Source organism: Vombatus ursinus, unplaced genomic scaffold (assembly GCF_900497805.2).
Source record: "Vombatus ursinus unplaced genomic scaffold, bare-nosed wombat genome assembly UNPS02009062.1, whole genome shotgun sequence".
In the NCBI taxonomy this organism is placed as follows: domain Eukaryota; kingdom Metazoa; phylum Chordata; class Mammalia; order Diprotodontia; family Vombatidae; genus Vombatus; species Vombatus ursinus.
This window is the reverse complement of record NW_020948840.1, coordinates 20,779,448-20,793,970: the sequence shown is the minus strand read 5'-3', so window position 1 is coordinate 20,793,970 and position 14,523 is coordinate 20,779,448. Positions and strand designations below refer to the sequence as shown.

At 40.9% G+C, this 14,523-nt stretch overlaps 1 protein-coding gene and 1 non-coding gene across 3 annotated transcripts in view; one reads left to right on the top strand and one right to left on the bottom strand.

Moving 5' to 3' along the window:
- Positions 1–14,523, top strand: part of DRC1 (dynein regulatory complex subunit 1) — a 45,490-nt gene that overhangs the window by 8,943 nt on the left and 22,024 nt on the right. For both annotated transcript variants that reach the window (XM_027850543.1, XM_027850542.1), the window contains exons 5-8: positions 6,302–6,439; positions 7,457–7,543; positions 8,583–8,705; positions 12,244–12,383. In XM_027850543.1, coding sequence (XP_027706344.1) covers positions 6,302–6,439; positions 7,457–7,543; positions 8,583–8,705; positions 12,244–12,383 — 488 coding nt within the window. The remainder of the gene's footprint in view (positions 1–6,301; positions 6,440–7,456; positions 7,544–8,582; positions 8,706–12,243; positions 12,384–14,523) is intronic.
- LOC114034800 lies at positions 1,020–1,125 on the bottom strand. The gene has a single exon (XR_003568146.1). It is a non-coding gene; the product is annotated as a U6 spliceosomal RNA (small nuclear RNA).

Genomic DNA, 14,523 nt, shown 5'->3' with positions numbered 1-14,523 from the left:
ATTTTTTGAGTTCCAAATTATTTCTCTCCTTCCCACCATACCCCCTCCTTGAGAAGTCAAGGATTATACATGTAAAGTCATGCAAAACGTATTTCCATATTAGCCATGTTTGTTTTCTTTTTTCTAGCTGCATGCCCAATTCATTGATCCTCTTTCTCTCTTTTATTGATGTACATATTTTAGAGATATAAATTTCCTCCTACATTTTGCTTTGTCTGCATCACACAAATTTTGGAATGTTGTCTCATTATTGTCATTCTCTTTAATGGAACTATTGATTGTTTCTATTATTTGTTCTTTGGCCCACTCATTCTTTAGGATTAGGTTATTTAATTTCCATTTTTTAAATTTGAAATTAAAAAAAAAATTTCCAATTACTTGTAAAAACAATTTTTGACATTCTTATTTAAAAATCAAGTTCAAAATTCTCTCCCTTCTCCTCCCCCTTATTGAGAATGCAAGCAATCTGATATAAGTTATACATGTATAGTCATGTAAAACTTATTTCCGTATTAGTCATATTGTGAAAACCCTCCCCCCAAGTAAAAATAAAGAAATTTGTTTTTGTTTTTGTTTTTGTTGTTTTTGGTAGGCAATGGGGTTAAGTGACTTGCCCACAGCTAGAGAGTGTTTATTATGAGTCTGAGGCCAGATTTGAACTCAGGTCCTCCTGAGTCCAGGGCCAGTGTTCTCTCCATTGCGCCACCTACCTGCCCCAAAGACGGTTTTAAAAAGTATGCTTTGATATGCATTCAGACTCCATCAATTCTTTTTCTGGAGTTGGATAGCATTTTTCATCATTTGGAATTGTCTTGGATCATTGTATTGCTGAGAACAGCTATCACAGCTGATCATTGAATAATTTTGCTATTACTTTGTACACAGTACCACAGTACATTTCACTTTGCATTAGCTCATGTAGGTCTTTCCAGGTTTTTCTGAAAGCATCCTGCTCATCATTTCTTATAGCACATTAGTATTCCATCACAATCATATACTACAACTTGTTCAGCTATTCCAAAAATATGAAACACTTCATGAATTTGTGTTTCATCCTTGTACTGGGTCCATGCTAATCTCTCTTTATCATCCCAACTTTAGTATATGTGCTGCTGAAGTTAACACTCAATTAACTTTTAATCTGTGCTTACATAGCCCTTTATTAAATGTAATTTTTTATTGCATTATGGTCTGAAAAGGACATATTTAACATTTCTGCTTTTCTGCATTTGGTTGTGAGGTTTTTATGCTGTAATGCATGCTCAGTTTTTGTGAAGGTGCCATGTACAGCTGGGGAAAAGATAGGCTCCTTTCTATTTGCATTCAGTTTTCTCCAGAAGTTTATTATCTTACTTTTCTAAAATTCTATTCACCTCCTTGATTTCTTTCTTATTTATTTTATGGTTAGATTTATCTAACTCTGAGAGGGGAAAGTTGAGGTCCCCTGCTAGTATGGTTTTACTATGTGTTTCTTCCTGTGATTCATTTAACTTTTCTGTTAAGAATTTGGTTGCTATGTGATTTAGTGTATACGTGCTCAGCATTGTTTTTTCTTCATTATCTATGTTTTTTTTTAGCAAGATGTTGTTTTCTTGCTTATCCCTTTTAATTAGGTCTGTTTTTGCTTTTGCTTTGTCTGAGATCATAATTACTACCCCTACCTTTTTTGCTTCAGTTGAAACATAATAGATTCTGCTTGAATCCCTTACTTCAAATCTATATGTGACTCTTTGTTTCAAAGTGTTTTTTGTGGTTTCTAATCTATTCTGCTATCTCCTTCCATTTTCTGGGTGAATTTATCCCATTCACACTCAAAGTTGTGATTACTAACTGTGCATTTCCCTTCATCCTATTTTCTTCTGTTTATCTTTCTCTCTTTCTTTTTATCCTGTCCTTCCTCTAAAGTCTATTTTGCATCTGACCACTGCCTTTTTTAAAATCTGCCCTTCTTATTTTTCCACCCTATTTTTTTTTTTTTAGGCAGTTGGGGTTAAGTGACTTGCCCAGGGTCACACAGCTAGCAAGTGTCAAGTGTTTGGTGTGAGGCCGAATTTGAACTCAGATCCTCATGACTTGAGGGCCGGTGCTCTATCCACTGCGCCACCTAGCTGCCCCAATAAGATGATTTTTTTTTTGTTGTTGTTGTTCTTTGGTGAGGCAATTGGGATTAAGTGACTTGCCCAGAGTCACACAGCTAGCGAGCATTATGTGTCTGAGGCCAGACATGAACTCAGGTCCTCCTGACTCCAGGGCTGGTGCCACCCTATTTCTTGATTTGGAATTTTATGTTCATGTTGGGTTCTGTTCCTGGTGTGGGAGGGGGATAGGCCCCCTAAAGCTTCAGGTTTTTTGCTGTTTTCAGAACTACTTCTAGGGCTTTGGAAGTTCTCAGTGCTTCCAAGGTGATGTGATCTGGGGAGAGGTGTGGTCACTGCTCTCTTGGTCTGCACTCCGGTTCTTACCCCAGGAGGGCACCCCCTCCCTTGAGACCTGAAACAATGCTTTTCCTCATGGTCACTAATCTCTTGGGATTGGAAGTGATACCGCCTTTCAGGGTTTCCACTTCTTCTTGACCAAAAGTATCCCTGTCTACCCTTGAACTATGACCCAGGAGTGGGTATAGGCAATGGAGTTGCCATCAACATCTAGTCCTATTTTTCGTGCTAGCACCGGGGTCCCCTGTAAACTCTTTCTGACCAGTTGCCAGGTCCCCTTACTGTACCTGTCTTGAAAGCCCTCAAATCTGCTGTTGCTTCTAGTCCCACCACTGGGCCTCGGCCCACGCTGTGGGCTCCAAGTCAGCCTCCTACCCTCATGTCACAGATCTTTTTCCAACCTCCTGTGTTGTTTTGGGCTGGAAGAATGTCTCACTCTGACCTTTTGTTGGCTCTGACACTCAGAATTAAATTTGAGGCATTATCTTAAACTTGTTTTGAGGGAAATGTTGAGAGAGCTAAGCTGAGTGTTTTTTCTTTTCTTTTCTTTTCTCTTTTTTTTTTTTGGCAAGGCAATTGGGGTTAAGTGACTTGCCCAGGGTCACACAGCTAGTGAGTTATCATGTGTCTGAAGCTGGATTTGAACTCAGGTCCTCCTGACTCCAGGGCTGGTGCTCTATCCACTGCGCCATCTAGCTGCCCCATGAGTGCTTTTTCTATTCCAACATTTCAACTCTGCCTCTGGAAGTTTGCTGTTGTTCTTCTTAGTAATAGGTAGAATTTACATATTGCTTTAAGATTTGCAAAGCACTTTACAGATGTTATTTCATTTGATTCTCACAATAACCCTGTCAAGAGGGTCTTATTATTATTTCCATTTTTCAGATGAGGAAATTGAGGCTGAATGAGTTTAATTGATTTGCTTAGAGTCACATACCTACTATGTGCCTGAGGCAAGATGAGCTCGAGTTTGAACTCAGATTTCCTGGCCCCAAATCCAGTGCTTTATCCCCTGTGCCACTTAGCTGCCACAGGTTAGATTGCTGAGTGCTTAACATTAACTCTTGCCAGTTTAATTTCATTTAAAAAAATACCAAGAAGTATATGGACTCCCTACTTCTGTTTACTAATTCTTTTCTTTAAAAACAAACAAACAAACCATATATGTATTGATATACTTAGTTTTTGTATCTACATTTCCCAATGCAGCGCTAAAAAAGGGGGGAAAAAAACCTCAGTGCAGCAAACTAATCCATTGAAAAAGTCTGACGTCTGCAGTATTCAATATCCATAGTTCTTGCTTCTGTGCCTGCTAACTCTGCAGAATTTAGTAAATAGTTTTATTTTTCTTCAGGCACCAGTATTTTCTATCTAGAAATTCACTCTGCCGTACTTAGACACTGAGTAAGTTACTGTTATCCCATTTTTATTTTAGCGTGATGAAAATTGCCTTTCAAGAAGGGAGATAATTTGACCGATGTGCGTATCTTATATACACACAGTTGTCTGCAAGTTGTCTGCCCCATTAAACCCGGAACTCCTCGAGGACAGGGGCGATTTTCCCTTGCTTTGCATCCTCAGTCAGAGCTTAGCCCAGTGCCTGGTCCATAGTAAACACTATAAATAAGTGCTTGTTGACTTGACTTGACTTTACCACTGATGTACAATGAGTCAAGTAGAATTTACAGCTTGCCTGTTTACAGTTTTGTTACTATTATCTGTCTGGCTTTTCTTTTGGACTCTATAGACTTCCATTTCTCATTGTCACCCTTCCTAGATTGTCCCTATGGTACCTCAAGCTAAACAGACTATTTTACCTTTACCTGCCCCTTCCTTCTGACTTCACTGTTTCTCTCTTTGGTACCACCAGAAGCTCTACTGTGTTTTTAACTTTAGGGTTATTTTCAACTCTTCTCTCTCCATCACTTTCCCCCTCATAGCCAATCATCTACCACCTCCACAACAACTCCCATCTGTATTCTCTCCTCTCTACCCCACACAACCACCACTTTAACTTTAATACTACTGCCCTGGATTATTGCAATAGCCCCTTCTTGGTTCTTTCTGCTCTCTTCCCATACATAGGTCTGGGCATGGTGTGTCTCTACTCAGAAATCTTCAGTAGTTTCCTATCATCTGCCTATTAAAATTCACATTCTTTCACTTGGCATACAAGGCCCTTAATCTTGTACTACCCTGCCTTTCAAGCTTTATGTCACTTTACTCCCCTCCATACACTCTGTTTCAGGCATAATGGTCTATCCTCTGCCCCTACTGAATATATATTTTCCTACTTTGGCTCTTGCTGCTAAGTATGCATGTAATGCCCTCTTCCCCTCTTTGCCTATTAAATCCCCATCCTCTTCAACTCAAATGTTACCTCTTCTATGAAGATTTTCCTGAAGCCCCCATTTGATAATGATCTCCCTCCTCAGGTGTTTATTGTATAATATTGTGTATTATAGCTATGTATGTATTTGCTAAAAAAAAATCTCTCTCTTCTGGACAGAAAGGGTCGTCTGTCCTAGTACTAATCTCAATGATGATCTGTGTTGTGTTATTATTATTGTTTCCTATATTTAGGCTTCTTAAGGTTTCGTCTTAACCTAAGAAAGAACAGTGTCAAAGGTAGAGGGAGGTACCAAAGGCCTTGTGACGGAAAATGCTGTCCACATCCAAAGAAAGTACTATGTAGTTTGAAAGCAGATCGAAGCGTACTATTTGCTATTTTTTTTTCTTCTGTTGAGTTTTGTTTCCTCTTTCTGGTGGTTCCTCCTAAATTGGTTCTAATTATTACTTACAACATCACTAATGTGAAAATATGTTTCATAGGAATGTGTATATCTATATCTATATGTCTATATCTATATCTATATCTATATATATGGACTATATCAGATTGTGTGCCGTCTTGGGGAGGGTGGTGGGGAGGAAGGGGGAGAAAAATTTTAAACTCAAAAGCATATGGAAGTGACTGTTGATAAATAAAAATAAATTAATTAAAAAAAGCAAAGTTAGAGGGAGTAGTCAGCTCCCTGTTACATTAGTATTCAAGTAGAGATCAGATCCGTTAGGGAGGCTTTGGCAGAAACTTCTGCATTTCAAGGAAGGTTAGACTAGAGCAGGGAAGTTCTTTACCATTTTTGTGTAACAGACCAAAGCCTTTGGCAGCCTAGTGACACCTACAGATCCCTTCTGCCAATGATATTTTTAAATGTAGGAAACAAAATACATAGGAATCCAGTTATATTGAAATAAAATTATCGAAACATTAGAGACACAAGTTCATGCACTCCAGGTTAAGAACCCCTGGACTACACAAACTCTTAAGTTTCTTTCTAATTAAATATATTCTTTCATTTTATGAGAAAGGAAAAAAAAACACTTTTCCATCAAGATTAGCTCTTTGGCTAGAGAAGATAAAGCCACAGAAAATGAATTTTGAACTAGACTTATTCTCTCTTATGTTAGGAATAGAAATTCAGCATTCGTCAACAGATACATTATACAGAAATATCATACCTCTGTTGGTGCATGAGAAATTTTCTCAGTTAACCTGATTATTATTATTTTTTTGGAGTGGTGGTGGTGGTGGTGGTGGAGGGAATGTGTTTACTTAAATGGCTCTAGTCTATGACCAGATAAAGCAGAATTTGGCCAAGAAATTACATGAAGATGGCTAGTCCCCGTCTCATCCTCCAGTTCTCTCTGACTGAGGCTTTTCAATGACTCTTGGCTGACTATTTTGAAGCCTTATTATCATTCAAACTTTATAATTTTTAGGTGTTTTTAAATAAAGGTGCTAGATGGACCGTGTCTGGCACCATGTCTCCTTGGGACTGACGCCTTTCATCTCCTCTTTCCAGGAATTAAAAGGAAAAGATGACCAGTATGTGAAAGACCTGAAGAAACAGGGTGATGACATTACTCTGCTGCTGGAGAGGATGGAAGAACAAGTCAAGAATTTAATAAACACCTTTCGTCAGGAGCTCAATCATATTGAGGTAGCAAAGACAGGTGTAGGAGGATGCAGAGACCACTTCTCGTCCCCATTGTGAAGGTCACCTACCTTCTCATTTGGAGGCTTCTCTGAGGACTATGTGGCTGTCCTAATGTGCTCGGGAGGCACCCCAAACATCTTGGTGTTCTGACCTTGGTTCTTTTTATATCATTTGCTTTTCATCAGAGATAAATAAGTGGTGGGAGGTTTTTAGTACTTTTGCTGAATCCAGTAATGATAATAATAATAGCTAACATCTATATAATGCTTCCTGTGTACCTGACATTGTGCTAAGTGCTTTACAATTATTATATCATTTGATCCTCACAACAACCCTGGGAGGTAGGTGCTATTATTATCCTCATTTTACAGATGAGGAAACTGAGGCAGATAGCTGTCAAGTGACTTGTCCAAGATCACGCAGCTAGTAATCTGATCAAAATGTGGAAGAATAGTAAGAATGGGCCCAGGATCCTGGGTGCACGGGATGCCTCCAACAGCCCTTACCCTGGGGAAGCATGCCTAGAAGCTGATGGAATCTCACTGCTAAATCCAGGCTTTCTCCATTTTGCATTCTTAGGCTTCTCCTTTAGGTTTATTCACTGAGATCTACTTCTGCATCATGGGCATGGGAGGGGCCATTTCCCTCCGGTCTGTGTGCTTCATCTTGTCCTGAAGTGTGGATGTGGTCCCTGGGCTACATGATTGGCTTCTCTTTAGTTCCCAGAGGTGGGGTTCTCTTGCTCCCTCACTACTCTTTCAACTGCCACTGGTGCTGAGCCTTAGGAATGAGGTCACTTACCTTGCCCGAGGGATGGCCTACCTTTGTCCATCTGACTCCTCCAATAAATAGCCAGTTCCTTTGATGACTGGGGCTGCCAGTTTAGAGTCAGGGGCCTTTGCACTTTGTGTAGAGGAGGAGTGTAGGTCTTTGTAAGGAGTGATATAGATTATTCCCCAAATTATGGAGCTCATGCCCAGCCAAAGCAGGCTGAAGACCCTGGTCCTCTTTTGGTTACAGAAAGCATTCGAGCAGGAGCGACAAGAGCTGCTGATCAGCAATAAGAAGAAATGGGAACGCGAGATGAATGTTCACAATTCCAAGGAGGTGAAGGATGAAGGGATGAATGAACAAGCATGGCCAGTGGTCTCTTGAGCAGTAAAGATGCTCTTTGAATTTCATGAATGCTTTAGACTGTTGGATACGATGGCCATGTTATACCTGGTGGTTTGCATATTGTCTTTGCCCGTTAGAGTGTGTACTCTCTGAGCACAGAGACCAGTGTTTTTACTTTTCTTTGTCTCTCTGGTGGTCAGCACAGTGCCTGGCTCACAGTGGGCACTTAATAAGTACTTGCTGCTTGACTAATTTTTACCGGGATCCACCCTTGGTTCTCTTGCTTATGAGGGTGGGCAATATTGTCTGCTCACCAGTGGTGAGGACTGCCAAGTGCCACTCTTGCTATGTAACTTCACCACCATTGTTTCACCCAACACTCAGCTCTCTATGCTAGCCATGAGCTACTTGAGGCAAAGCAGGCATTTTAAGATAATGGACACGGGGGAGAAGTCATAGGAAATTTTGAGAAGCCCAGATCAGTATTTTCCTTTTCATTTCACAGATGTAAAGGAAGAAGAGAGGGAGTATAGACCACATAAGATCATCATCCAGAACCAAAGTCAGATGTTTGAATTTGTGATAATGTTCCCCTAAGTTCAGGGAGTAAGAACTGATGGAATGAGTGCAGTTTCTTGGAGCCCACAGTGTAATTCACGTTCTCCCAAAGGTTTAGAAAGCATTCCTCTCACAACAACTAAATGAAATGGCTCATGCAAGAATTATAATCCCCATTTTTTTTTTCAGAGAATAAAGCAGATTCAGAAAGTTGAATAGCACAGCCAGGAAATCAGCACTAGGATTTGAACCTGAATGCCCTGGCGTCACATCTGGTGCTCTCTGCAGGATGCTGCCTCCCCTCTCCAAAGTGGAGGGCAGTAGGGAGGGTGCTTCAGATCCTTAGTTGCATTTCCTGCAAAAATTGTGTGAAATATTAAATTCTCTTTAAGTTTTGTTCAGGTCACTTATAATGAAGTATTGGAAAAATTACAGTTGTTAGAATTTTGTTGTTGCCTCCTTTTGACCTCAGCTGGAGTATCTGATGAGCCACATGAAGAGGGTGGAGGATTATGAGAAGCAATTAAACCAGCAGAGGGTTCGGGATTCAGAAGAGTACAACTCCATCAAGATCAAGCTGGAGCTGGATGTGCAGGTTAGGCCAGAGGGGGAGGGAAACCATGGTCCATCCAGCCTTTCTCTGTAGAGGATCTCAGAGAGAGAAGACTGGTGACTGATTGCTTATCATCTACTGACTACCCATAATACGCCAGGGAAACGGGGATGGGGGATGGCAGAGGTCAATTCAGCAAGTATTTTATTAGTAGCAGGGCCCACATCCTCTTCTAAAGAGCTGGATCAGGAAGGCATACTCATCCAACCTGCAAGTGGCCCCAAGCTAGCTCATGCCTAGGGCAACAGTATCAGCCCTCAAAAAACTTTCCATGAGCTGAAACAGCTGAAACCAGCAAGATGAAATTCAATAAGGATAAATGAGTCCTGAATTTGAGAAAAAGCAATTGCATGAGTACAGGAAGGAGGGTTGCCTGACTTGACATAAATTCATATGAAAAATCATGAATATAAAATACAACCCAGCCAAAAAAAATCTACAGATAATAAGGTGGCAAATGCAGACTTAGAAAATAGGTCAACTAAAATTCTCTTGATAAAACTCTTATCTAAATCTACTTTGTGGCTTATTTGTGGGGAATAATTCTTGGTGAGACCAAAGAGGCAATTCAGTACTGGGTTATTGATGCAGAAAGTCATGATGGTTTTTTAACCAATGTGTGGGAACTGGTGCAGATAATGACCAGTGGCTAACAGAGGCCACATAAGTGAAGTCTCCTGCCGCTTTGGCTGCTGTGAATTCTATCTGTCCATGGTGGTTGTGGTAGTGCTGCTCATCGGAAATCAGAACCCTAAATCTGACATATTTTGTTGTGCCTCTAGAGTGACTGTTGTCACTTGGGTAGACTCACTATTACTCATCTGAAGAAATCATGGGGACATGTGTTCTCATGGGAAAGAATGCAGTCATTAGTCAGGACAATGGCTTAGCTTGCACTGATTGTTTCCAGGACACTCCAATCGCAGCTTGGTCACTATGCCCTGACACGAACTATGCCTTCATCAATCTCCTAGGATAATAGTTCCCTTTCTCCCTTTCATCTTTCACATCTGACCCAACTTCGATTTATTCTTTGTCCTCTGAAACCAACTGTGAGGCTGTATCTTGTTCAGCCATATTCCTTTTTTGAGGGGGGGAAAGATCATGGCTGTGAGACCTGCTTGGGTACTCATAGCCCAGTTTTCTGATTTGGTCCACTCAAAAAAAAATAGTGAGTCCTATACATCTATAGTCAGTCTTCAACTGTGGGCTAGTAATATAACTAATAATATAAGTAACTAGTAATGTAAGTAATATAACAAGCTAGTAATATAATGTACACAGTAATTCTTCTTCTGCGAGCTAGTAATATAACAACTATAATAAGCATGCATCTGAGAAAACAAAGCACCTAATTGTACTGTTTCTATACACTTAATAAAATAAAAGTCTTAATAATAGCTAGTATATATTTAATGCTTTAAAATTTGCAAAACACTTTATTTATATATGTTAGCTCAGTTGATCCTCATGACAGCCCTGGGGGAAACTCAGGCTGTAAGTGACTTGCCCAGGGTCACACAGTTACTAAGTGTCTGGGGCAGGCTTCAAACTCAGCTCTTCTTGAGTCCTCTAAATCCAGGCCTCTGTCCGCTATGCCACCTCGCTGCCTCCTGTTTTCTTTAAGATGGTTCAATACTCCACCTTCTCCATGAGGCCTTTCCTGCTGTCCCCTGATTGTAGGTGCTATTACCTCTGATGTTATCTTGTATTTGCTTTGCATTTTGTACATGTCTGGAATATGCTGGTCAATGCTTAACAACAGGCTCTCTCAAAAACACAACACAGTTTTAACATGCCCTGTTAACATTTTTCTCCATCACTTTTTAAAGTCTAGGCTCTAGACAATCGACAAAACAACAAATCAAGCCCTGATTTATAGCTTTGGTTGATTTCTGGAGTGTAAATGTTCATCCTGAAAATTTAACAATCAGCTTGTACTACTACTACTACTACTACTACTACTACTAATGATAATTATTATAGCTAACATTTCATAGCATCTATTATTTGCCAGGAACTGTGCCAAGTGCTTTCCAAATATTATCTCATTTGATCCTCACAAAAACCCAGGATGGGGTAGGGGGTGGGGTTGCTATTATTATTCCCGTTTTACAGATGAGGAAACAGGCAGGCAAAAGTGAAGTGACTTGCCCAGGATCACATAGCTAGTGAGTGTCTTAGATCAGACTTGAATTCGTATCTTCCTGACTCCCAGCCCAGTTCAAGCTCCTCCAGCACACCCTTGATATTTGTCCACATGAAAGCAGATTGTCTGCCCCATTAGAATGTAAGCTCCTTGAGGGCAGAGAGTGTTTCGTTTCTGTGTTTATATTACCAGCGCCTAGCACATAGGAAGAGCTTAATAAATGCTTATTGCTTGATTTATATTGTCATGCTACTATATTTCCTAAGAATTCACTTAGGAGAGTTGATTAAGAATTTGACCCTGGCTAAGGAGCTGAAATAAAAAGAGGGACTGAGGCCACAATAATGATCTATTAGTACCCTAGATGCTATCCTGTACACTAATTAAGGAGCAGATGTGGGTTCCATATTTGAAGATGGAGTTTGAACTACTTGCCGCATAACCAGATTTTTATCTCAGCAACAGGGGATTTATTCTTTCCCGAAGCTTTTATTTTTCTGACTTGTTACTACAGTCAGCTCCGAAATCCCTACAAGCTAGTTATCTATCAGGGCTGGCCAGGTCATGAGTGTGGCCTTGCTTTTAACCCTTCCTGTGCCTGCCCTACCTCTGCTGACTTGCCCAACAAGTGGCTGAGAAACAGGAAGGGAAGGAAGCTCAGGGAGGTTGGCCCTCAAGGGTGGCAGACCAGGCCAAATGCTCTTTTCCCTTCAACAGGGTGCACGTAGGTGCTGCCTTTGCATTTCCCAGGATTTCATGATTCCCTTGCTCTACTTACCTCCTCTGAGAAGGCATGAAGGAACAAGTCAGTGCAGCTGGGCCCTTAAAAAGCTGTAAAGGTGGTTGCCTTGATTTGATCTTATATTGAAAGAGCACAAGGTTTGATAAAGTCCGAAGCTGCTGTTATGTCACAGAAAGCTCAATATTCTGAAACCTCAGAAGGGGGATTTCACAAGTTCTTGTTTGCAAGGCTAACCCCTTCTCCGAATGATAGTGGGCATTTCTGGCTGGACTGGTAGTATCTCTGAGCAGTCTGCTATTGTGTACCAGAGTGAGCTGTGCTTTGATCATAGGTTTCTCTGCTACATATTAATGAAAAATGTTAACATTATGTGAAGCTTCATGGGGTCACTGACTTCTTGCCTATAGTACTAGCTTTTCTGAGGATTTGGAGGAAGCTACTCATAGCTGAAAGCATCCCTTTGGTATTGTGTGTGTGTGTGTGTGTGTGCACGTGCGTGCGCGCGTGTGCGCTCCTGCGCATGCCCCCATATACATATGCCACCTTAGAGGCTACGGGGTGCTTCTCCTCTCTCCCCCAGCCTTCTGCAAACTCTATAGACCCTTAGAATGTGTTCAATTTTTTAACAGATACTGGAGCAGCAGCTCCAGCAGATGAAAGCAACTTATCAGCTAAACCAGGAAAAACTAGAGTACAATTTCCAAGTTCTAAAGAAAAGAGATGAAGAGAACACAATCATTAAGTCCCAGCAGAAAAGAAAGATCAACCGGTAAGATAGAATGACGTGTCTGTCTTAGGAGGTCTTTTCTCCTTTGCTTCTCTGCCACATTTGACACTTTGACCTCTTTCCCCTTCCCTCCCTCCTTCCTTCCTTCCTTCCTTTTTTTCCTTCCTTCCTTTCTTCTCTCCTTCCTTCTTTTCTTACTTCTTTCTTTCTATAGGATAATAGCTTGAAAGTATGGCAATGTCAAGTGAAGGTTTTAAAGGAGAGAAGTAGATTTGATCATATTTGTAGACACCAGCAAGACAGGCAGTGGTAGAAAGGGAGAAATTGAAGATGAAAGAGAGGGATCAATGGGGCAGGCTGTTGGAAGGAAGGGGAGAGGTTGGGCATAAGCAGAGAGGGCAGCCTTGACCAAGTGACAGGAGTAAAATGGAGGAGGGTAGGGGAATACATAAAAGGGTTTTGAGATGTGGAGAAGGGGAGAAGGAGAGAAGGAGCTCATGGCCTGTGGCCTCTCTTTTCTCAGCACAAAGTTAAGGATGTTTTCTGAGAGAGGAAATGATGGGTGAGGTTTTGGGTGCTGGGGAAGGAAAGGTTTGGAGCTTCTACTGGCAAGAATGAGAGAGAGGGTTTTTACATGCAACTGGAAAATAAGATATACAGGCAATGGGGTATAGAAATCTATCCTACCCTATAGGAAAATAAAAAGGGAAGAGAATAAGAAAAGGGATGATTGATAGAAGGGAGAGCAGATTGAGGGAAGGGGTATTCAGAATGCACACTGTCTTGGGGTGGGAGGAGGAGAGAGGTGGGGAGAAAATTTGGAACTCAAAATCTTGTGGAAGTGAACGTTGAAAACTAAAAATAAATTAATTCATAAAAAAATGAGATACAAGTTCAAGCAAGGAAAAAATAGAGGTTTAATCAAGAAAAAAACAAAAGGTTTGTTGTTGAGCCAAGTTGAGCTTTAATGAAATGAATTTGCAGAAACCTAATTGGCATGGTGGTATAACTGCCAACAGCACTCAGCAGCTCAAGTATGGTTGGAGAAGGTGGATTGTATGGGTGATCCAGAGTTGAAGAGTGGCAGAATATGAAAAGCAAGGGGTAAGTGAATCAAGGGTGAAGGACAGCGTAATTGAACTAATCATCTATAGAAGTAAGACATTGGAGAGAGGAGAGTCAATCAGAGCAGAGGTAGTGACTTGGAAAGATAAGGAGAGATGGAGAGACTGAAGGTTTTGGTGAAGAATAAATGAATGAAAAAGCATTTATTAAGTGCTTACTCTGTGCCAAGCATGGGGGATACAAATACAAAAGTGAGACAATCCCTGCCCTCAAGAGCTTATATTTTAATAGGAGAAGATAGTACATCTTGGAGAGCTAGGATTAGACAGAGGGAGGGAAAAAGGACTGAGTGTACATATTGTAACATGGTGACCTTATTATGGTCAAGATAAGGTGAAAGCTCACCTCTCAGAGCTGGGGTCCTGGGGGTAGGATCCCAAATTCAAGTAGAGAGGGGCAGAGAGAGAAAAGAAAGGGCAGGGGACAGAGATAAGAGAAGGGAATGTTAATGTTCAGAATACTGTCTGGATGACAGTGAGATCTCAAGTATGACCTTTCCTATGGATGTGAAATTAAGATTAACCTCTAGGTCACAGGAGTTAAAGAAGATGATGAACTGGGAGGTCAGGGTACAACAAGTATCTTGAAGTCTCCAAGTATGAGGTCATACTGGAAGGCAGGCACTGAACTCCTTGAAGAAGGCTTGGAGGTTGGTAAATTACAGAGATAAGGATCTGGACTAAATAGACAGATGGAATGAATCTCAAAGGAGGAGAGATGGAGGATATTTCTGAATGATTCTTCATTCTGAATGAATTAAGGGAGGGTCTGGCCAAGGCAGCATGGAGCAAGCAGGATGCCCCTTCCTTCTCCTTCTCTAGTATTCAGTGTCTTCCAGGCAGGTTTTTTTAGATGGAAAGAGTCAATCAATCAGTACATATTTATTAAGTGCTTATTATGTGTCATACACTTTGCTAGGGACTGGGGATGGATAAAAAGACAAAAATGAACATCTCTGCCCTCAAGGAGCTTACAATCTAGCCAAGGAAGAGAGTACATTCTTTTATATTCATTCTCTCTCTCTCTCTCTCTCTCTCTCTCTCTCTCTCTCTCTCTC